We start from the raw sequence: 24,019 nt of genomic DNA on the forward strand, positions 1-24,019 counted from the left end.
TTGTGGTCGCTCCTCGCAGGAGACAAGCAAGTAAGAATTTCATCGTAGTTTTCTGCATCCGGTGCTTAAAACTTGATAATAAAAATCTTCACATCAAGAGCCAGGAGTGTGAATGAAGCACACAACCTGACAGACATAAGGGGACAGTATTAGCACTGAACCACCTCTTACCTTCTGCTAGCAGAGATGAGTATGAAGTCCTTTAGCATTTATTCTTCTGTTACAGATGTGTAGCTTAGCACAGCACACCGCTACCAGCCAGCTGTTGGGATTCTACTACCCTGCTCTTCACAGCTCAGACATAATTCTCTGCCTAACCTGTTTCACAATCATAAAATGCGGTCACCTCCATCTCATGCCTCAGCCATCTGCTGCTTTAGATCATCCGTCTTAAAACCACATATTCCTACGCAGGGTCATGGGGGGCCTGGAACCTGCCATGGACTAATTCTCAGCATCTCGATTGGACAGTTCTCTCACAGAGATGGTTACTGTCTACAGAGACGGGTATTAGTACTGAGGGCTGAGAGAAGAAGGTTGGCAGCTCCACACACCAGAGACAAGTCACTACACATCACTGCTGATGATGGACACCAAGATTTCCATTCCCGTGCTTCTATTGTCTCTAACTTAGGTGTTTGCAAGCTTAACTCGACCTGCTTCCAACAGCAATAGTTATAAGGCAGAGGCGATTGTTACTTACACCATTTGGAAAACATTAAGCTCTACAAAAGTTCCATCCACGTATCCCAGGTTGCACAGGGCACAAGGTAGGGGTCCACCTTGTACAGGATGCCAACCAATCGCAGAGGACACACATACATGCTCATACACACATCCAATCATACACCCCCAGCAATTTAGACTAGGCAATCAGCTTATCTTTAGACTGCAGGAGGAAATTTGTGCAGCGCAGAAAGACTATGTGCAAAGTCCATATACATCAAGTGAAGATATGAAGCAATAGCGCCACCTACTGCGCCATTGCGAATCACCATAAAGCACCTGCCATCCTCTCTCAGCCCAACCACTTTTAACAAGATGAGAAATAAGACAACATCAAAAGTGTAATTACAACGCATCACACAACTTTGATTCTTAGATTGGCTCGCCAGTTACATGGTATTAACAGATATTGCTGAACTATTTGTCCGCCCCTATGTGGCAGACACAAACACACAGCCGCACCATTTAGAACTTGGAGGACCGAATCGAGTAAGTTGTCTTGATTGCAAAGATATGATTCATGTCTGTGCATTATACCTATCTAACGTTACGAGACTGAAATTGATGGGTGTGAACATCAACGCGTTTCGCATTTGTCAGGGAAAAAAAATTACATTTTAAATCACTAACCGGAAATGCGACAGAACAAAGAAAAACATTACTTTATTACAGCTGTGCAAAAGCAGATGTTATTGACAAGTAGGTATACAGAGCTCCAGGAGATGCCAGGCCGGGCTTTAGGAGGAGAGCTCTGTGTACAGCAGCCGGCCTCCATTCTCCACCACCTGATTCTGCGAGAAGGGCAGCATTGGACTGCCCCTGAGACCGGGCAAGGGCCTCCCCACACTCACAAAGTAGAAGGGTACGTGAGAGATCCTTCCATTTGACCAGCACTAGAGGGAACAATTACACTCATCATAAGGCACCTTGGCAGGAGACGTGGAGAAGCGTGTAAAGAATGAGGTAGGTGAGTCTTACCACGGTGAGCAAGGCTCCATTTGCAAAGTTGGGGTGGAACTGCATAAGTCTGGGCTCGGTCCCTAACTCTCCCTGAACGAAGCCACTGCAACAGACACATGAACACAACCTCTACCGGCTGCCGTATGCGCATTAAGCAAGAACCGTCTTCGTATAAACGAGTGCACTCCCACACGTATGGATCAGACACTGACCATGGGAGGAGCTCCAAGATGGGACTGGTGCGGGTTTTAAATACTGCAATCATGGGAGGGTGGTCCAGTGTCTCTGGGTCGCCTAGAGATACACAACAGGTAGGAGCTATCAGCAGCCAAAGACATTATAAGAAAGACAGAAGGTGTCGCTGTTGGTGACCCTGTGATGGTTCAGGCACGAGTGCAGCTTCACCTTTCAGGAGCACGGCTAGTCTCTCCCCTTGTGGATCCCAGGCCATACTCTGCACCTCTCCCCCAAGCCTAGAAGAGAGCATTGCAGAGTGGGTGAGCAGTGACCGAGATCAGCACTGGTACTGCGGCTGAATGGGAGCAAGACAGTAAGAGAGAACAGGAGGCAGACCCAATGGACAGGGCACCACGTGAAGCCTTAAGGTGACCTCAGCTCAACACCAACAGCCGGTGGCAAAACGAGGTTCTAACATCCATTCAAGAGGGGAGGACGTCAAGCTCAGAGTGACAAGCATGACAGCAGAGATCAGCATCAAAAGAACTGATAGACCAGCCACTCTTAACAAAACCCAGATCAGGATTAAGAGGTTGCTGCTTTACTCTTGGGTATTTGCAGCGCCTAGATTCTAGTTAACAAAAGGCTATAAAAAGGTACCGGGGTGTAAAGTTGAGCCAGAAATTGCTGTGCATAAGAGCATCTGTAATGCTAATGAAAAGGCCTTCCTGCCCACTCACCTGATTTCACCCTCTGGGGTAGAAAATGTGGTATCAGACAAGTCAGCAACTATTACTGCTGCTTTGGGTCCCCCTGCCTGCCCTTGTGGTTCCCCTTGGAAGAAGAGACGTCAAGAAAGTGAACTGGAATGTACTACCTTCAAGAAATAAGCAAAGACCCCCGTGCATATTTCTCTCAGGTCCAGTGCCGGCCTACCTGGCACAGAACTGAAGGTTAAGGCATAAATGACCATCTCCCCCTGGACAGTGAACAGTAGGCGACTTCCATCTGGGCTCCAGCAGCCAGTCTGCCTCAGACACAAACAGTGGTTACATCACACGCCACCTGAACTGTCACACTTCACCGCTGTGCTCCTTTCGTCACCTGGCAACGTCCCTTCAGGCAAGGCCAGTGTTCACACGTCCACATCCTCGTCTCCCAGATCCTGCAGAAGCACAACATGTGTGACTTATGCCACTGCTCGATGAGGACGGATTCAGAGGAACCGATGCCACATCGTCATGCCAACCTGAAGAGTGAGGATGGAGTGGCGGCCAGCACCCGACTCCCATCTGGTGCCCAAGAGATGAAGGTGACCCCCCCGCCTCCCACACGCTGCAGAGGTACGCAGTTCTCACCCGCCACATCCCATACCTAGTCAGGGATCACAAACATTTTTCAAATGCAATGTCATGGCTTTGCGTCTACCACCACCGAGGGCTCGAACTGCTTCAGACATGCAAGGCATCAGTCATCTGATGGTAGGAGGAGGAGAAAAGAGCATCACCATCATGGCCGTGTCCACTGGCGATGCAGACAGCAGCAAAGAGCCATTGGGGCACCAGGCTATAGATGTGACAGGAGAGTGACCTGGATGAGAAAGCACTTGGGCACAACCGGAAGATGGTCTGTAGAAAGACGGAGAGAGAGAGAGAGAGAGAGCGGGGGGGGGGTTCCTACATCACATCACTTAAGTGTAATACATTGTTTTGGTGCGTTTCTGCTGCCACCTTGTGGAAAGAGAGGTGGGGTCCACATGCCAGACCAGCAGGCAGTTGTGACAGGCCACAGCTAAGGCAGATGCACAGAGGGGCTTCCACTGCAGGGCGGCGACGTTGCGCTGGACGCGGTGTTTCAGGGTGGGTGCTGTGGAGCTGGGGTGGGGGAAATGCAGTAGGTGTGAGGCATATGACCATTAGCAGTACTTCGGATTAACCTGGTTTAAAAACACAGACCGCTGTGTAATTGGTAAAGTTGCTTAAATGAGGAACCATACAGTAGCAGCGATCCACGACAAAGTACCATTTACGTAGCCAAGAGTGAACGGCAGGCAGGCGGTCGCCAACCTTTTGGAGTTGTAGATGCGGATGGAGTCGTCCAGAAGAGTCACGGCAAACTTGTCGGTGTGTGGGTGCCAAGCAAACGCCCGCACGGCGCAGTCAGACCTGGAACGCGAGGATGGGAGCCAAATCGGTCCATAACCAGCGACGCTGCACAAGTGATTTCACACGCAATGTGTGTAGTTACACTCCAGAGCGTTTCAGGCTTTGTTTGATGTGAGGAGGGAAGAGCTACTCACCAGTTCAGGACCTGCGAAAACTCAGCCACCAAGTCCTCACTGCTGAGCTACAAACGGAGCGCAGGACAGTCAGGCATCTGTGGTCTACGCCTTTGCCCCAGTTCATTCAAAAACTGCAGTACTTTAAAAATAAGTCCATCTGGAGACCCGGCTGCTGAGCTGGGTTCGAGTCTTAACGGTTCATACCCAGTGAAGAAGCAGCAGTAGCAGCAGAGCCGTGCTGTGAGAGACTAATGCTGAATGGGAGCTAGCTCTGCTGCAGAGTGTCACACCAGATGGTCTCAAATGTAACAGGAGATCTGCTGCGGGACTTAAGCTGCCATAACAGAGTAGGCAGGACTTACTGTGAGGTGGGGGAACAGGGAGCTGTGGAATGAAGCAACCCAGCGATGCAAAGCCAAGACCCATCTGGACCCTACAGTCAGCCACCTGGGAACTACAGACACATACAAGCTGCAGTTCCATTCAGGCCCATATCGGAGCAGCAAAAGCATTTTTATTTTCAGATCACGATGGGGGGAAAATGAAAAGTAAAACATTGATGAAGGGGATTTTCATTAAGACCTCTTTCAGACTATGCTTGAATTCTGACAGCCTGAACTATAGAACTGCAAAACACAAGACTACCTGACACAAACCACAGAGAGCACTCACCCTCACTAGAACTGGAAACTTCTTCCAGGAGCCCAGAGAGTCCAGAATCACGCCTGTAAAGGGCAGAGTGATCAGCCAGGGACTTCCACACAAGGGCAGCTTTGCACCAAGTACCTGAGTGAGTGAACACTGGTACCATGCTGCAGCGCTCCTCATCCACAGCGCGTCACAGTGATCCAGGAACGCCGCCTTGCTGGTATTCTCAGGACGACTGTGGGACTTCAAGGTCTCACGGGGAAACAGCAGGCTTGGGGGGTCCCATTCCTGAAACATGCACGACTCCATGACCACACACCAAGAACTGGAAATCAACTTCAGATATTTAACGACAGTCACGTGTAGAACAGAATGACCCATGAACTTCTAGGAATTGGCATCTGTGAAGCACAAACACGGCATTGGTTTCCAGATCCCACCTTTACTACTTTGAGTCATTCCATGGAGTTGTGTGACTGACAGACAGACAGACAAAGAAAGAAAGAATAGTTTAAAAGTATTTACCAACTGGGATTAGCCCTACCTGTTTCTGATAGCAATCAAATGAAGTCCCCGATACCAGCTGGTTATTGGACTCGTACAACGTGATGTGTCCCTTAGGCGGAGGTGGTGGGAACAACGCCAGTGAGTTCATTGTAACGATCAAACATCGGATCTGAAAAAAAGATTACACGTTTAAAATTAAGCCTTTAATTTAATTAAACTGCAAAAATACTAAATGTAGCTAATAAAAACATCAGCGAGCTAACTATACAGATTACTCATTTTACCAGTTGTTACGTTAAAAACACGTACCCTCCAGAAATGCTAATAAACAGGCAGTTATGCATACTTTGTTGCTATTTTTACTATATTCTTTAGTGTGTAAGTACAACGCAAACTTACCGACACCTCAGTATGAAAAAGTTACTGCTGTCAATCACCGTTCACCTTTTTGATTGTTTCTGTATTCGGAGGAAAACCCGCCGGTGTTATGGGACACAACGAGGGACAAACAGAACTGAAAATTTAAGCGAAACTAATCTTTATCGCCACCCAATGGAGTGGTGATGGCCCTGCAGCGAATCAAAACATTAAAATGTCGTCAATCTCACATTCATTATATATCGAATAACGCTGTAGTCTAATAGGTATTGTAGTCCATTATGCACATACCGTGACGTATGGCATTTTATTTATTATTAGCTGTGCATGATTACGTAAGACACCATCTTGACCTAAGAACGTATTTTCACAACATAACAAAAAACTGTAAAAACAGTTTAACAAGATTAAAATATAATTTTTTCCCTAAATCTTGTTCGTCGTACGAACCGTGTTATAAATACTTTGTGAAATGAAACGCGCTTCGCGTGACCGTGTACCACGCGTATCACTGAGAGTTGTTATATATTGATGGTGCATTGCTGCAATTTAGTGCTAAATTCTGTCTCCGGCATATAGGAAAGGAAAAAACACCGTGTTACAGATCAGGAGTGATATTGTGATGTGTGTTACGAAAAGATACGCCCTCTTGTGGTTGTAAGTAAGGAAAGCGTGACGTGAAATCTGTACTGGGTTTACAGACAACTCCCTCAACCATCTTCTTCGCAGACCGCGGCTGCCACATTTTAAATGATAGGGCAATCTACCACAAGTCGGGCTGAAAAAGTGAATGCGGTCCATAAAAATCCAACGCTCTCAGTAAGCCGAAAATTGCGAAATCGCGAAGAAACATATTGGGTATTTGCAGGCGTCTTCTGACTGTCATCAAGAAACGCATAGCATCTACCCAGCTGTCAACGCTTAACCAAGCAGGCAGAGAGGTAAGGGTATGTTTTGATAGGTTGTCATCGTTTTATATGCAGGTTGATATTTTAGATCATTAAGGAACGGATGACAGAAACCGTCCTTAAACGCTGATGGGTTTCACCATGGAATGCTGCTGATTCGGAATTTTAACACTTTATATTGTCGCTCAGCGCAATCGCAGATCATAAGAAGGTGTAGTTTACATTCTCTCTCCAGAATGTTGTGTTATTCCGTGTGTGCATTCCTTATATCTAGCGAATGTGCGTGTGAAACCGGTTGTTCCGTTGTGTGTAATGACCCAGGTGATGTATGACACAAGCGTTATTTTTCGCTAATACTTGAATTTTTTTTAAATAAAGGTCATTACTGTTAATCGTCGGGTTGGCAAGTCGTTCTTGGTCAGCTGGAGCACGCATATAGCCAAATGAGCGTGTCAGTGCCTTGGGGCAGGCCGGCGATGTCATTCGTCTGCATATCTTAGAGAGACGGTGGGCGCGCGTCGCTACGGCGCTGGTGCAGCAGCGTGCGAAATGTCAAATGGGAATCGGGCGCACGGGACATCTCCGTGGAGTAGTTATGTAATTTTGTCATATTATGCGGAGGAATAAGGGGGGATGGGTGCTCATTAGCATGTCCTGGCAAATATAAAAGATAAACCTTTCAACGCTGTATTTGGGTTTCTTTAATGGATGAAAGCTCCGTCATATTTGCTTAACTGAGTTGCTGTATAACGGTGTCAATTAACCTAAATGGCTTAGACTATATCGATGCATGCATTATTAAAGGCATCACTGAGGTTGGTGCTAATGTTGACTATGATGATGACACGAACTGTAATAGTCGTCGTCGGAATCGTACGCCCCCTAACAATAATATTATATTTAGTCTTGGTAGTTTTACTAAACGTTGTGCGACGCTGGAAACGATCATAGTGACGGAAATAGTCCCAGCTTTGGGGAGGAAAGTTTCCACTAGTTTTCTGCCTGTGATTCGCCGATAGCTACGGCTCTTGGAATCTACTGCAGAAGACTGGGCTAAATCTTTCGTGATGAAAATCAAGACACCCTGCCTGCCTAGGGACAGTGACGTGGGCAGCATCGGTACTAACCGATGTGGCGCCCTAGGCGAGTACCAGTGCCGGCACCCCCCGTACGAGGCAAAGTGAAATTAGCTGGCGCCCCCTATTTCGTCTTTAGGATTGGCCATGGATGTGGGGAGGGGGGGCATTAAGTTCGGATGCAAAAAGGTGAATTAAATCAACATGATGGAATTATGGGAACACTCGGGTTAAATTCCTGTGGCTACAATATACCAATTCTAGACATGGTTTACTTATAAGATAGCGTGCAATATGTGCCAAGCGCATTTAAAATATATACTTGTCTGCTCATTTTGTTTGTATTAAAATTAATGTGATGCATCAATATATTTAAATAGTTTATTCAAGAGGAAAAGGGAAACATCTGTGCATTAAAAAAGTCCAATCACTGCGAAAACTCGGAAATCTTTTAATAGATCCTTGGGGACTACAAACAAGAACTAGCATAGTTTAATGGATTAGTTGAGGATTCATTCATAAAAATCACAATATAATATTGTGATCATGTAACATACATAATTTGTCAAAATTCTTATTTAGAAATGTAACAATGGTGGTACAGGGTGGCTCAGTGACTTGCAATGGAGTCGGGGTTGGAATCCCACACATGTCTGTGTATCTCAGAAGTTTGCATGTTCCTTTCTTCTTGCTGTGCTTCTTCTGGTACTCCATGTTTGTTACTGCAGTTTAAAGAACGTAATTAGGTAAACTGGTCTTTCTAAATTGCCCATAGGGTGTGATTGTGAACCGGTGAGCGCTGTGACCTCATCCAGTGTGTCCCTCACCTCATGCTCTGTGCTGCCTGGGATGGACTCCAGGCCACACATGAGCCTGTACTAGATAAGCAGTTACGGAAGATGGATGGGTGTAACAATGTTTTTTTCCCCTTCTCTCTTTTCCCATATAGGCCTCTCTCTACCTTACTTGGCCCAAACCAACCACAAGTACTGAGGAGTCCAGATGAGCAAAGTTACCCATGGCCTGCGTTCACGAACCCTCTGCTCCTTCCCCCACTCTCTCGGGCTTCAGCACCCCCCTGTCAGAGGCGCCGTTCCGTAGACGAGATACCGACACATCAGCCTGCACCCCGGAGACAGATCTGACTCCCACTCAGTGTGTCCTGCGCAATGTGTTGTCAATCGACACAGGGGGCAGCGCAGTGTCGAATAAAGGCTGCGGCCACAGCTGCGATCAGACCCTCACACCGAGTTATGAGCCAGCCGAGCACTTCGTCAATAGTGTGCTGGAACTGCATGAGAGCGGTGCAGCCGGGGAGGTGGGCCGTGATGTGGAAGTCGGGGCCACTCGTGGCCAATTAGACAACAGCAGGCTGCATTGCCACTCGGAAAGTGGAGGCTTTCTGGAGGGATTGTTTGGCTGCTTAAAGCCTGTGTGGACAATGATCGGCAAAGCCTACTCCACTGAACAGAAGCACAGTCAGGAAGGTAAGAGATAACAGCAGCACCCACTGGTAGCAGATGGCCCCCCTCCCCCCCTCCAGGAATCCAGCAAAATTACTTTACTCCTTATATAGAGTCTATCTGTAACTCAGGAATAGGAACGGTGGAGCTTATGTCTATAAATAGGCCTATGTGAATTATTTAAATGGATTGCATCTCTTGGGAAACAGTAAGGTTTTTTACATATTTATGTACAAAATATGAGGTAAGGCTGAAGGGACATTCTTAGTGCTGCAGTTGGCTCCTATCTGGCACCTCTGTTCTTCTCATAGCTCCCGCCTTTCCTTTGCATGACTTCACTTTCCGTTTTTACCCTCCTCTGCATTTCAGGATCCTCCCACCAGCAGACTCCTCTTTGCATTTGTTGACATTTTTTTCATTCCATTCCCCAGAGCTCTGGGAGGTACCATTTGAGGAGATTTCTGATCTACAGTGGGTAGGCAGCGGGGCACAGGGTGCTGTCTTCCTTGGGAAGTTCCGGGGAGAGGAAGTGGCAGTCAAGAAAGTGCGTGACATCAAAGAGACGGACATCAAGCACCTGCGCAAGCTGAAGCACCCAAACATCATCACGTTCAAGTGAGGAAGGGCCTTTCCTGGTTTTCAGTAGCTCGGATTTAACATTTCATGGCTGCAAAGACAGAGAGTGTGTAGCACTCCTTATAAATGGCCGAACATTAAATAATGGTTTTCCCTACATTCCTTCTCTTTCCTAGGGGGGTTTGTACCCAAGCACCTTGTTACTGCATCATTATGGAGTACTGTGCTCAAGGGCAGCTTTATGAGGTCCTGCGAGCAGGTCGCAAGATTACACCTTCTCTGCTGGTAGACTGGTCCATGGGCATCGCAGGAGGCATGAACTACTTGCACCTCCACAAGATCATCCACCGTGACCTCAAATCTCCCAAGTGAGTTTGTGATGCAGCTCTCCATTTCCTGGCTGTAGGTGCTTTGTAGGGGAGTCAAATTAGATTCTGGGGTTCAGAAAGGATTTGTTCGTCCAGTAAGACCGTATGCTATTATTTCTCACCCACCTTTGTCTCATTTTCCCTACTCAAGCATGCTGATCACCTCTGATGATGTGGTGAAGATATCAGATTTCGGTACCTCCAAGGAGCTCAGTGACAACAGCACCAAGATGTCGTTTGCTGGCACTGTAGCCTGGATGGCACCAGAGGTGATTCGCAATGAGCCTGTTTCAGAGAAGGTAGATGTCTGGTGAGTCCAAAGAGGATCCGGGTCATCGCCTGAGAAATTCAAGGAGAATTGGTTAGACTTAAGCAAAGCAAAAATGAGGAAGAGGAGAATCATAAAGAATTAGAGACAACAGACGTTTGAATGCATGGGATTGACAAATGTGGAAGAATATGTCAAAGGGGAGGTTTGACATAGAAACGGGCATGTAAAGTTTGGCCAGCATGCTGACTCACTATTCCGAATAGTCACTATAGGTCTCCAGCGCTGCAGGTTTAAACAGATGGTGGAGTGTTTGTTTGCATGTATTTCTCCGAAGTCAGAAGACTTTCTATGTAAATGGTTTGGTGCATCTGAAATGTCAGCAGAGTGATTATGTGTGCATCTGTGCTCTGTGATAAATGGGACATCTCATCCAGCATGTATCTTGCCTTACACTCTGTGCTTCTTGGAGTGGGTTCCACATTGCCACAACCTGAATCGAATCAACTATTATTGAAAATGGATGAAAGACTGGATAAAATACTTCAAATCACTCAAAAGTATAATGATATTTTGACAATTACTAGCAGGTTGGAATATAAAGTGAATGACATGAATAGAAATGCATACATTTGGGAATTAGGTTAAACATTTTACATTCACGGTCCCCCTTGGACCCCTCCGCTGTTCATCTTTCGTGCCCGGAGGGTATGCTTAGGAGTGGTACTGTCACGTCCTGCCTGCCACATCCACTTGACCCTCCTGTCCTAGCTCTCCTAACCATCATGTTAATCTTCTTGTTGCCTGTGCCCTAACTTGTTCCAGTCCTCCTGTTTTGGTCCCTTGCAGTCCTGTTTATTTCCTTTCGTCTCATCAATCGTGACACTAATATTTTTTTTAGCAAGCATCAGTTAGCAAACAGTAAACAATAGCAAACAGTTTAGCAAACATCAGTTACAACAGATTTGTAGCTCAGGTGTTGAGTTTAACTTCAAGGAAATTCCTGTCTGTTGTCACTTCGCCCTCAATTCTGCCAGGTCATTTGGGGTGGTGCTGTGGGAGCTGCTGACGGGTGAGATTCCGTACAAGGATGTAGACTCTTCTGCTATCATCTGGGGTGTCGGCAACAACAGCCTGCAGCTGCCAGTCCCAAATAGCTGTCCGGATGGTTTCAAGATCCTGCTGCAGCAGTGCTGGTCAGAGCGGCTAGGGGTTGTATGCACACATACATGTCAAAAACAAAGACCGAAATGAACTGAACTGAATGATATGCAGAAGGGAAACCTTGCATTCCTATTAAATGTTGGCCAGTAATATGTTAGTTGCACACAGTATATGAGAGTCACACCCTGAATATTACTTGGTCAGGTACAAGATGGGGTGTAATAGTCGACATTTGAGCAAGGCATGTATATTTATCAAGACTTACAAAGCAGATTGGTATCCCATCCAGGATGTTCACTGCCTTCCTGGCATAGGCTGTGGGCTCACCACAATAAGTGCTTAATTTTGGATAGTTGGCTTGATGGATGGATGGATAGATGGATGGATATACAAAGTGGCTGTAATGGTAAACTGCTAAGCAATAAACTGCTAATAATAAAGGCCACAGAGTACATATTACCCAGAATACAATAGTCTGATACATGACCATGAAGGCTGAAAATGAGGAGTCTCAGAAAAAAGCAGATCAAGAAGCGAAACAGAAAGAAGCTTCTGTGTTGCTTCTATACATTTTCACTAAGATATAGAAAATCGTAATGACAGTATTAACATATTCGAGTACTGATGGTAATAACGAGAATGATAAAGCTTTAGTTTACTGCCCTGTTCAGCATTAGGATGGTTCTGAGTTTATACCACTTAACGCTGCGTTGGGCACCCATGATGAGGAAGCACTCTGTGTTCAGCAGAGTCTATGATGACGCAGGGCCTGCTGCTCTCGGCAGCCCATAGGACCTCTCTTCCTGTGGTTCCTACAGGAACTTCAAGCCGAGAAACAGACCGTCTTTCCGCCAAATTCTGCTCCACTTGGACATCGCATCGGCTGACGTTCTGTCTACCCCACAGGAAACTTACTTCAAATCCCAGGTACCCCCTATACCATCGCCACTCCCACCCCCCTGTGCTCTTCCCACACATACCATACACCTCAGACAGCATGTGATCTGTGAGCGGGGGCGCGCTCACCCCCAGGGTTGTGGTAGTCAGGTGGCTCTCCTCTCCTTCTGTCTGACAGGCTGAGTGGCGTGAGGAGGTGAAGCATCACTTTGACAAGATTAAGTCAGAGGGTACATGCCTGCACCGGCTGGATGAGGAGCTGGTGAGGAGGCGCAGAGAGGAGCTGAGGTCAGGATCTGGGCTGGGCGGCAGGTCAAGAGGAGGCAGAGCAGGAGTTCACACTGCAAAATGAATTTGTTCGTACAAAACAAATAATAACTCGAAATTTAGGTCTGTTGTTATGAGGTATGACACATCTGAAAAAGTTGCTTCACTCTTAATACAAGATTTGATTCAGAAATAAATAAAATGTATTAATGAAACTCATAAAAACCAAAGCTTGTATAAAAATCTGAGTTATTATTGCATTTGAAGATCTCAATTGTTATGAAAACTGATTGTGCATAGATGCTAAATTGTAGCGATATTCCCTATTGGTTTGCTTTCTTACTACAGTACCGTACACTGCCTGGCAACAAAGCCGTAAGCTTGCTAAGGATATATACACGCTGGCAACATCCGGAGCATTTTTTGGCTGAGATAACAAAACTGGTGTTAAGTGTGAGCCCCATGTGGTGCGTTGTGCCCTCTACAGGCATGCTCTGGACATTCGGGAGCATTACGAGAGGAAGTTGGAGCGAGCCAACAACCTTTACATGGAGCTGAATGCAGTCATGCTGCAGCTTGAGCTCAAGGAGAAGGAGCTGCTGAGGTAAAGAGGAAATCCGCTTCTGGGGGGGTTTGGTGGGAATGAGCCATGTCTGCCAGTCATTCTGTTTTTTTTTTTAGGAGAGAGCAGTCTTTAGAGAGAAAGTACCCAGGATTCCTCAAACACAGCTCAACTTCAATGGAGAAATTTATTAAAAAGCGAAATGTTCCACAAAAATTGCCCTCACTGAGCAAGAGGTACACACAAAAGAATCATATGGTTGCCCTAATATGTACAATCTATGGAATACTATTAATTACATCCCACATCCCAAAACACTTAACGAGCAAATAGAAAAACCTGTGTGAAAATACAGGACCAGCTTGACATTCCAAATGTGCTCTGCTGCAGGCCGGATATCCTGAGGTCAGACGTGATCTTTCCGAAGCTGGATTGCTCCCTGACGCAGGTAACATTTCCATCCTGCCCAAACAAAGGATCGACATCGCCAGGTCGCTCTCACCGAGCGAAGACGCGTCACCGCAAGGCTGGCAAGGGTAGCAGTGGTGACCTGAGGGTGGCACAGTCTTCATGCCACCGTGACTTCCAGGCCGCCGCTCATGGGGCCACGCCCTGCAGTACCATCCCCCCCAAGCAGCACCTGGATCCCAGTGCTGCCCTGAGGGGCGTGCAGCATGATCAACTACTGAAGAAGATGTCCTCATCCAGCCCTGACCTCATCTCCACTGCCCTGGAGGCTGAAGGGCAAAGCAAGGCCCAGTCCACTGGGCTGGACAAGGGGAGCAGCCAGAGTGCTTCTGCAGGCCTAGGGGAAGCTGTGGGTGGAGAAGATGACCTTGAGGAAACTCCACCCCGCAGCGACACCCCCAGTGAGGACGCCGCTTCCATTCCATTTTCCAGCAGCCCAGACTCTCCTTGTGGCAAAGGGGCGGCTGCCAGCAGGTCCTCCGCCCTAGGAAACCTCCGTATGTCCAATGACGGAGAAGAACGGGCGGAGGGTGTGGGACTACCCCGTTTACCCAGGGGAGCCAGCGGTGGGCAGCACCTTACACCGGCAGCAATCCTCTACAGGGCAGCAGTCACACGCAAACAGGTGTCCGATCTTCTCCCGCCAGGGAATTTACTTGGGGAGGAAATCTGCTCACCCTGTCATCCTCGTGGTTGTTTTAATGAATGTCGTCCTGTCTGCCTCATCCTTTAACAGAGGCGAGGCTTGTCGTCTGAGGAGGAAGAAGGAGAAGTGGACAGCGAGCTGGAGTTTCCAAGGAGACGGTGGGTATGAGGTTTCACTCAGATACGGCCATCGCAACGTTGGTTAGCGGGATTCTGTTTTATCGCGATGGTTTTGGTTGTTCCCCTTGATCAGACGGGTAGTTGGTGCGGCCAAGTGCCAGTCTCCATCCACACTTAGCTCGGAGAACGCTTCCGTGTCTGATGGTGAGGAGGGCAACACCAGCGACCGCTCCCGCAGCGGTACCCCGGACGTGGTCAGCAACAACACTGACGACCTCCTGTCCCAGGGCTCGGAGATCCCTGCCGATACCCCTGACGTCGCTCAAGTCTCTGAGGGCTCATCTGGCAGAGAAGCTGCTCTGCGCAGGATCACCATTGAACAGAACAACTGTGAGGTAACGGGCCTACGGCAAGACCAGCAGCACCTTCCTTACCTGGAAGATGCAGTGATGCTGGTAGCGATATGCAGTGAAGTGTAGCGGTCATGTGAGCCGAAATATCGCAAGACTTGTAAGTAGCTGTCACCCCTCTTGAGCTGTGTGTGTTTCTCTTGCCCCAAACCAGGCCATGTGTGACGACTCAGACTGCGACAGCGCTGAGCTTGACCACTCAGGCAGTGCTGAACCAAGTGGACCCCGAACCAGCTGTGACCTTAAAGGACCCCCACTTTGACTATCCAGACAGGCCCGGATATGGACATATTTATCCTCACTGGTGCACCCTCTCCTCTGGCCTTGCAAAAACACTTCAACTCCAACCAGCCATTGGGAACCTGACCCTGGGGCACCTGCAAAGCCATATAGCTCCCATACCTCACAGAGGGGGGGCTTTCAGTACTGCAGCTCCTACTTTTTTTATATACTTAAAGTGTAATTATATGTAGTTTCCATGTAAAGGGACAGGAAGTGCAAAGATTGACAAAGATACCAGTGCGTACTTTGACTTTCAGCACTTTCAAGTGAGCCTGAAGTTCAAAATCATGTTTATAATTTTAAATTATTTTTATTTGACAGATATATTTGGGGTTATATTACTGTTTATTACGTCACGTGTATGTATGCATTTTGCAGTTATACCAACCTCCAAAGGTTGTAAAAATAGTTTTTAAAGGAGCATCTCTTGCCCAGTAGTGCTCCAGAAGAGCTAAACATGTCCAGCTAAAAACCTAGAATGAATGTTCTAATCTGGCCTCCTGGCTCTCTAACTCATGAATTTTAAATATCGACGGACCGGCTTCATTTCCCTTGTAGATGTATAAGCCTGAATTCACATTGTGCGAACACAGGATCACATTGTAGGCCATTAATGAGGCAACTCAAAAAGAAAATGTCTGAGTGATGGAACATACATCCTGCTTCCAGCAGTGGAGACACTTTTACCGCCACTAGAGCTAATGGAGTACTGCTTACTTGTTACTCTATTCTTCTCTGGTGGTGAAGCAACCTTTAGGGAAAAGTAGGGGGCATGATTTGCCACAAATGTAACATAGAATATATGTATTTAACAATGATTAATAAACTTCACAAATTCATGCGTTGCCATTTACTTTATGGGACGTTATCTACAGTTCAAGAGGATAAATTTGATTTACTACTACTGTAGTAGTTTACTCGACAACACAGTTAAGTGTTTAGCGACTTAGGTCATATAAAAGCCAACACTTTTAATAAGCAGATAATGTTAGTGTCCGGATTTTTGAGACACCACTAACACGCCCCTGAAATAAACTCAGCATGACGGTCTTGCAGGCGTTACCAGCTGCCTCGTCACTCAAAGCCTCGATCAGCACCAGTCACCAACGACGACCAGCCTATTTCAGTGAATACAATGTAGGTAACTCAATTTTGCGAAAAGCAGGAGGCAGAGGGGTTTCTAAAACCTTAGATTCGATCGTACATAAGAAAGCATTCCAAGAGCCCAGGTCAGTTTCAGCTTTTCAGAGCATTTTAATTCTGTAATTTCAAGAATTCTGTGGCACCCAAGTCTACAATAATTTGAAAACGTGCACAAAAACAGGAGTTTCTTTCCTGCCAATAGTAAAAATAAAATCTGGTTCAAGCAAAGAAAAGAGCAGGAAACTACAGTCAATTTTACTTTTTTCCCTCCCCTCCTATTCAAATTTCAGCCTTTCCAGACCCCATGTAACAGGCCCGTCTTTCCATCTCCAGTCCCCTCCACTCTAACAAAAAATTAGATATATTTTTTTTCTACGGAAACAAATATGCCAACGCGTGTTAGTATCGTACGTCTCTAGAAAAGATTCCAAGCCCCAGCCAAGGACCTCATGCCTGTACCCTGGCAGCCACCCCCCCAGACAACCTCCAAAATAAACTGGGGGGAAAGAGGAATGATACAGAAAATAAAAACAAAGTCTAATGGTGACAAACAACAGCTAAAACAGTCCTACTAATATAGTTCATATTCACTTTAATAAAGCACTTAAGCGTGTTTGCTTGCAGTTAGTGTTGATCTGGTAATACAGGTGAGAGGGGAGCCAAGCTCATGCGATCTCAAGGCGGAGCGCCACAGATCCCCAGCGATTCCAAACGGCCAAAAAGATCTAGCGCTGCGGTTGGGTTTCTCGCCAACCACCAAGACACGGCAGGGTGGGTAAATAAATACAGGGGTTTTAAGGGGGGAAAAAAAAGCAAAGTAAACAGTTTTTGTTTCTTTTTTTTCTTTAATTTTTTGGAAAATCTGCCACAACAGAACTACACTTTAATGACTACTGAGATTATTCCACCACCATTATTTGATGGGAGAGCAAAAACAAAAACACTTTAAAACCTTATTTCAATGGGAGGGGGGGGGGGGTTTAAAACCAAAATTCTTAAACAGTATGCATGTGTTTGTGGTTGGGTTAGAACTGAAAAGAAAATCCTGATTAGTTGCAGTCACTGGTGTAGGGGACCTGCCACTTTAGTGCAGATGCTGGGTCAGTCAGTTGGTCGCCAGTCCAGTGGCCTCTGAAGACAACCTTTTGGAGATATTGGGGGGGGGGGGGGAACACACCTCATTATACAACATGGAAGTGCTGTGACTGAAGCAGTACCAATTCCCACCCAAAGGGGGCAACGAGGGGCCCAACAGCAAATTTTAAGAACTTTTAAATCATACTGCATTCTACTTGCCAGGATAAAACAAAACCTATAAAATGGTTTGGACCAAAAGAACACCTTTACATACACCCAGGTAGTTAAACATTTAGAAAATCACAGGCTTGATTTATCATACACACAATTTGAATAATCTATTGTAACTATTTACAGGAACGGAAACACCAGCCAATTGTTCCCACGGGCATCCTCACCTGGCATTGATGAGGTACTCAGCCAGACTAATGCTGGCAGCAGAACCGGTGATGGTGACCTGTCGGTCAGTGGAGCCCTCCACTGGATTGGCGATCTTAATCTGGGCCCCTGACATCTGCCTGATCTCATTGATCTTGGCACCCTGGCGGCCAATAATGCACCCAATCAGCTAAGGGGATGAAAGAAGAAAAGTTTAGTCCAACATACCAGCTGTCCCCACAGAAATAATGAGCTGCAACACTGTCACAATGATACAAGCCCTGACGCTTCAGTAAAGGAACACACTTCACTCATAGATATGAGTTAAGCACGTACGTCATTTGGAATGGTCAACTCATGGGAGCTAGTCTGGGCTGAGGCATCCATGGCTGTAGGGCGACAAAGCAATTCAAATGGAAAATTCTGACGGACAAAGAGCTTCACAGAAATAACCGACAGCACAGGGCAACAGTCAAGATATTGTCTTACATAAACAGAAAATGGAATGTTTACTATTTGTGCATAAGCACTTATCCCCGCTATGATCTTGAAGTGCAAGCAGGCCCGGCTTACGCCCCCCAGGCAGATACACACCGTTGAAGCCCTGGCTGCCTGCAGTCAGTGGAAAGGGGCCCTGCTGCATGGCCAGCTGGTGAAGTTTGGTGAGCTTTTGGAGGAGAGACGAAAGATGGCCATATTGATCAGTAACATTCGCTCATGCTCAGACCAGCCTTTGTGCTAAGTGTGGTTGGGGGCATTACTTCACTACACTTTGACACAGCCTTTATAATGAAAGCCATAATACGATGGACTAAATGCTACAAACACACATTTCTCTAGAAAGGCACTCTGATGTGCGACCCACAAAAGCTTCCGGCCAATGGTGCCTCTAGAATCAGTAGGCAAAGCTGAAATCATGTAGCACTTACATCAGGCTGCGGGATCGCATGCTGTCCTTGAACAGCATATGCCTGCAACAAAAGAAGATGCTCAACTAGCGCCCTCTTCTGGGACAAAAGCATCACATCACACAGCATTTTAGGCAATACACCAAGTCGACAATATAACTAACACTCATATACAGTGAGAATACGAGTACAATACCTGTCCACCAGCAAAAATCACAGGTGAGCTTGAGGGTTTGGGCCTGTATGGAATGGTGACACCTTTTGGGGGGGACTGACGGAAATGAAACACAGAATAGGGTTTCTTACCAATCTGCTGTCAAACCGGCACAACAACTGCTGTCATGGGGGAAAAACTCAAAAACCGAGATGAATATTATAGTGGCACCATGTGGTCAATATCTGGTTTAAACCAAAGGAAATAAATAAAATTTACATCCATTTATTTAGCAAATAGTTTTATATAAAGCAAGGCATAACTGAGAAAGCGAGTTCAGCCAGTCTCTGTTGCAATTGGGATTAAAGGTCTGCGTTCAAGAAGTCAACTGTGAAATCACATTGCTGATCATGAGATTTGAACCAACGACGTTCTGATTATGGAAACAGCATCATAACCCACTGAGCCACATGTCTCTGCTAAACATCAAGTCCCTTCTTCACAACCCAAAAGCTATGGAAAGTGAACTAGGTGATGGTCAATACCTCAAGCATCACCACGCAGATCTGCTTGACGCATTCGATGATGGACGGAGGAGTGCCTGCAACAGTGATGGCACGCTCCGTGGAGTTCGGCAGCATGTCCCCTGCAACCTGCACCTGAGCCCCGGTCGACTGAAAAAAAGACAGACCTGTTTTTTTAACTCCAGACTCACAAACTGCCCATACGCAAGTACCGGGGGCAGCATCTCTACTCTGATCACCCACCTCCCGGATCTCCTTGATCTTGCAGCCACCCTTGCCAATGAGCGAGCCACACTGACTGGCAGGGACGACAATGCGCAGGGTCACCGGGGGCCGGCTGGCAGCTGTGCTGTTGGTCATCGAGCTGCTGATGTCCTGAGAAGTGAGAGGCCCGGATGTGTTCAGAGAGAGAGAATGATATCGCAACATGGTATAAGCTAGATGCAAACCAATCAAACTAATCATCAAAACTGACGATTCAGGTAGTTGACAACCAGTGGGCTGGAAAAAAGCAATGCACTGTACCTCTTCCATCTTATCAATGATCATGGAAAACGCTTTGAAGATGGCGTTGGTGGGCCCAGCCAAAGTTATGATCCTTTCGGGACAGTTGCCCTCCGAGATGTTGATCCGTGCTCCACTCTGTGGAGAGAAATGGCACTTTACTGAAGAACACTCACTATTACTTTCACGTTTTAAATGAGTAAATTTTAAACAGATATAAAATTTTAAAAAGAGGTAAGGGCTTTAAATCGGTAACCTATAATTCTTTGTTCACTGTGATGGAATAAGGTTTGAAAAATAAAACTTCCTGGTATTTGAAAGATTGGGAAACCACAATTAAAGCTAGATTATTCAAGGGACAGAGGAACGTGCATACTGACGTCTGCAATAGGAAGTAAAATCTTAAACTTTGTCTAAACACAAATATACTGATATGCTGTTACCAAAGTGCAAGTGGTTCCAAGAAATAATTTGAACGGCGCAAACTCAAATATTTGGAAGCAACTTCCATTATTTCTAACAGAGAAAAGTATTACTTGTTCATTCAAGAAACCCCAGTTTACCTCTCCAAAATAAAACTAACAAATTTTTCTTGAGAAGCTTTTAAAACTCCTTTGGACCCATGTTGGATTAGAGTAATATGCAAAAACAAAAATCGCTTATCCAGAAACTGAGCTTGAAAATGCTGTGTGGCACTGCACAGTGCTGCCACCTAGCTTCACGCTTGTAATCACACAAATGTCTAGTATTTCTCTGCTCTGCTTTAGCTGCACTTCAGTGGCACACATTTTTCGGGACTTCACGCAGATACACAATAAGGGTAATAATTAACATGGCTCACTTAGGGGGGACTCAACACCCAGAGCACAAAGAGTGGCATACAGGTATTTGGCAAGCCATCTAAAACTTTGAATGTAGTTGTGGTTCAAATGTAGCCAGATTAAAAGACACCAATCACTACCTGTCTACATGCTGACACAGATTTTTCTACAAATCTGCATTTTCCACAACACAGAAAAGGACACATCATAGTGTACAGTTATTACCAAAAAACTCAAAACGAAAAAAACCATGAGAGGGGGAAACCGTAATAGTGGCAGGGAGCACTATTAAGCTCAGAGGTCAATACCTTAGTCTTACCATCAACATAAATACGAACAAGTATTGAGAACTCACCTCATCTCGCATCTTCTTCACAGATTCACCTTTCTACAAACGAGAGGAAAAAAAAAAAAACACATGAACAATGCTGAAAAAACAGTGACAAAATAAATTATGTCAAGTCACAGAAAGATTAGCACTAACCTTGCCAATGATGCTTCCAACTTCCTATAAGAAAGAGAGATGATCAGTCCATTACAGAAATAAGACCAAGATCTAAACATTAAATAAATGTATTGAACATAATTAAAATGATAAAATTACACATATGAACACCTATGTTATGCGAATAAATAGCTTTGTCCAGAAAACTACACTGTAATGAGTAATACACCTGTTTTTAAAGGCCACACATGAAATACAGAACCTATTCAATACTCACTGTAAAGAAGAAAAACAACTTAACCAAAATCAGGCTTGATGACAGTTCTTAATTTTCAGTTGTAGTACAACTGTACAGTCAGCCTCTAGCAGCACAAATACTACCAGCCACTGGCCTCTACAAGATTGGCCAGTGACCAGGGAGTAAAACTATTTGGTACTGTGGTTTAACAAAAAAATAAATCAGTCTCCAGAATCTCTATGCCGCTCAACTTGAGTATTAATATGCCAGAAGTGAACAACATAACCAAGATGGACAAGATGGACTATAGCAGATGCAACCTTTAAAATCGATCAGGATCTGACTTAGGTGTAGACGTGCACTAACCTTGCCATGCATGAGCAGCCTGATTGTCAGGGTGACATTGAGCCCTCCTTCAATCACACCGGAGTCCATCGCTGCAGTGTATGTGGAGAGGTGCTGGCGGGTCAAGCGCTGGGGTCTTTGGTCAGAACTGAGGGGGACGGGGGGAGGGAAATGATCACTGCCCAGACCATCGGACCAGGACTTTTCAAAGCGTGCAGTATGCACAACTACGCCCACTAAAACATCCGTGAGCGTCAAAATCCCAAATGAGACTTTAAAACGCAAAATGACTATGGAGGGAAAATCCTCATCATCAGCGTTATACTTCACGGATTAACGTTATCGGAATCAGTATTGGGGGGGGGGGGTCACTTGGAGTACGTGACCACTTAGGTTAAGCTTCAAACCAAAATAAGATCATAGCTCTGCTAATTCGTCATAATGTGAAAAGACATAACATTTCACGTTATGGGTAGCAGGCGGAATTTTACACAGAAATAGTTGACCGTGGAGAAGCCCGTTTTCACTGGAGCTAGCCAGCATGCTAACCAGTAAGCCAACGGCAACAGCGCAAGGAGCTTCATCCGCGTAAATCCCTGACCCGTTCAACCGCAACGCATTGGAAGAAAAATAAAATATTCACCGTCTTTCGATTTTCACACAGATAGCGAGTCACACGCCTAAATATGAGCGCACGGCGCCGGGCAGTTCAAAGTGAAGCCTTGAGTTACGTAGGTAGCTAAGCTAAGCGGCTAACTAGCAAGGAGCGGCCGAGCGAGCAAGGCACAGCCGAGCCTCCCCACGTTTTCAGCTCGGGCATTTTCGGGGAGCGCTTCGGGAAGGGCCAAACTACGCATTTACTCCCAAAATGTACCACATTAAAAAACGAACCAGCCGGTTTGAGCGTTAGGCGTGCTTACGCGCGGATTAACCGCGTCACGCAGGCACCGGCATCGACGGCGCGCGGTGTCCGCTCGTGCGGCCTAGCGACCCCGGTGCAGCCTGACAGCGAGAGCTCCCAGCAATGGCGCGCTACGCTCAGCCCGGATTTTAGCGCTAAAAAACATTAAAAAACCCAAGAAAACATGAGATTTTCTTACCTGATCCGTGCTTCGACGAGCGTTCAGGGGGAGGGAAGGGTTTTAAGGGTAAAAGGGGAGGTTCGGGGGGGTATAAACCCTGGGGGAGAGTTTTAAGAGGATACGGGGAAGAGGGAAAAGAGACAACGAGAGATCGCGCTCCACTCTTTACACAAAGACAACAAAACTGATACCTTTCAACTTTCACCTTTCACCCGGCCCTCCCATCCAGCTCGGTCCCCGCCCCGTTTCAGCGGCATCCTCAGCAGGCATCATCGGAACGGAGAAAAATGTTCATTAAATATAATATCTTAAAAAGAAGACAGATAACTCAGATGATGTTTAATATTTATTTAAATTACAAATTAACGCTAGACTCCACGTTACAATTTCTGAATTCTGAAATTGCAGTTTTGGTCAATTTAGAATGGAGTACAATAAATTAGAATAGAATATATAGGGCGAGTTAGGGCTAGTTTACTAATGTATTTAAAATTAATTTTCAACCTTATTTGCACTATATAAATAGTACACTAAACGCAGCGAAAATAAATTATGGTATAAACCTACTTAAATGCTTTGTTTATTCATTTGTATGGGCCTGGTGCACAATTAATGCCTATACTGCACATCGGGGAGCCAATTTTTGGCCTTAGAAGGTTGCAGGGTGTTTTTAGCCTTGGCGCTTAATGGCACACATCCGAGTCGTCACATGTGATAAATGGGAAATCGATTCGCAAGTCTGATGTCCTTGGATATTTAGAGGTATAGACGTAGTTAAAATAATATTTCATAAAAAAAAGAAAAACAATTGTCTAGAAGTTTTCTTCTGCTTTCTCACCATTTTCATAAACGTGGATACCGTCCTTTACCTTCGCCTACTTTATATCTAAAGTTGCTTCTGTCCATATTATCTATGATATATCGTGTTTTATGTTGGATGTCGACCATCTGAGGCAATAATTGATATATAAAATGTAGATAAGTTAACAAGGAGTGTAGGAGATGCATTTCCTGTAAAATTTCACAATACAAAAAAACCATTATATGTTATTCAAAAATTCTATATAAAAATATTCTTGCAAACTGCAATATTTTTAATTAGACAAAATTTGTTGGGGAATTATTAGTCCAAGCATGTAAAATGGTTAGTTTCCATAATTCGCTTCTATAATTGTTTCAAGGAAATGCAAACTGGTTTGCAGAAGTTCAAGTGTACTCACACACTATGTCAAAAATATCTTATGTGAAA

At 45.6% G+C, this 24,019-nt stretch overlaps 3 protein-coding genes across 4 annotated transcripts; 1 reads left to right on the plus strand and 2 right to left on the minus strand.

Annotated features, from left to right (window-relative positions):
* Positions 1 to 1,369: 1,369 nt before the first annotated feature.
* aaas (achalasia, adrenocortical insufficiency, alacrimia) lies at positions 1,370 to 5,853 on the minus strand. Its single transcript, XM_049016628.1, has 17 exons — positions 5,699 to 5,853; positions 5,337 to 5,468; positions 4,953 to 5,080; positions 4,817 to 4,869; positions 4,507 to 4,598; positions 4,163 to 4,209; positions 3,930 to 4,028; positions 3,594 to 3,737; positions 3,371 to 3,491; positions 3,113 to 3,237; positions 2,968 to 3,028; positions 2,800 to 2,890; positions 2,604 to 2,697; positions 2,092 to 2,159; positions 1,899 to 1,980; positions 1,705 to 1,789; positions 1,370 to 1,619 (listed from the first exon to the last, which is right to left on the minus strand). The coding sequence occupies exons 2-17, from the start codon at positions 5,445 to 5,447 to the stop codon at positions 1,464 to 1,466; spliced, it is 1,557 nt and encodes a 518-aa protein (XP_048872585.1). The 5' UTR covers positions 5,448 to 5,468; positions 5,699 to 5,853; the 3' UTR covers positions 1,370 to 1,463.
* Positions 5,854 to 6,008: 155 nt separating this feature from the next.
* map3k12 (mitogen-activated protein kinase kinase kinase 12) lies at positions 6,009 to 15,990 on the plus strand. Of its 2 annotated transcripts, XM_049016626.1 has the most exons (14): positions 6,009 to 6,618; positions 8,611 to 9,148; positions 9,556 to 9,739; positions 9,877 to 10,068; positions 10,220 to 10,378; positions 11,374 to 11,532; positions 12,319 to 12,427; positions 12,576 to 12,685; positions 13,152 to 13,268; positions 13,346 to 13,462; positions 13,617 to 14,319; positions 14,431 to 14,498; positions 14,593 to 14,854; positions 15,024 to 15,990. In XM_049016626.1, exons 2-14 carry the CDS (start codon positions 8,680 to 8,682, stop codon positions 15,129 to 15,131), a joined length of 2,757 nt encoding a protein of 918 aa, XP_048872583.1. In that variant the 5' UTR covers positions 6,009 to 6,618; positions 8,611 to 8,679; the 3' UTR covers positions 15,132 to 15,990. The 2 variants fall into 2 exon arrangements, with proteins under 2 accessions (XP_048872583.1, XP_048872584.1); XM_049016627.1 differs by lacking the exons at positions 6,009 to 6,618; positions 13,346 to 13,462 and having other exon boundaries at positions 8,977 to 9,148.
* A 391-nt stretch (positions 15,991 to 16,381) lies between these two features.
* pcbp2 (poly(rC) binding protein 2) lies at positions 16,382 to 22,956 on the minus strand. Its single transcript, XM_049016629.1, has 13 exons — positions 22,789 to 22,956; positions 21,710 to 21,836; positions 21,145 to 21,168; positions 21,016 to 21,048; positions 19,861 to 19,977; positions 19,579 to 19,710; positions 19,357 to 19,485; positions 18,854 to 18,928; positions 18,679 to 18,720; positions 18,344 to 18,416; positions 18,086 to 18,138; positions 17,770 to 17,939; positions 16,382 to 17,436 (listed from the first exon to the last, which is right to left on the minus strand). The coding sequence occupies exons 2-13, from the start codon at positions 21,776 to 21,778 to the stop codon at positions 17,400 to 17,402; spliced, it is 954 nt and encodes a 317-aa protein (XP_048872586.1). The 5' UTR covers positions 21,779 to 21,836; positions 22,789 to 22,956; the 3' UTR covers positions 16,382 to 17,399.
* Positions 22,957 to 24,019: the final 1,063 nt, after the last annotated feature.

Source organism: Brienomyrus brachyistius, chromosome 6 (genome assembly GCF_023856365.1).
Source record: "Brienomyrus brachyistius isolate T26 chromosome 6, BBRACH_0.4, whole genome shotgun sequence".
Lineage (NCBI taxonomy): Eukaryota > Metazoa > Chordata > Actinopteri > Osteoglossiformes > Mormyridae > Brienomyrus > Brienomyrus brachyistius.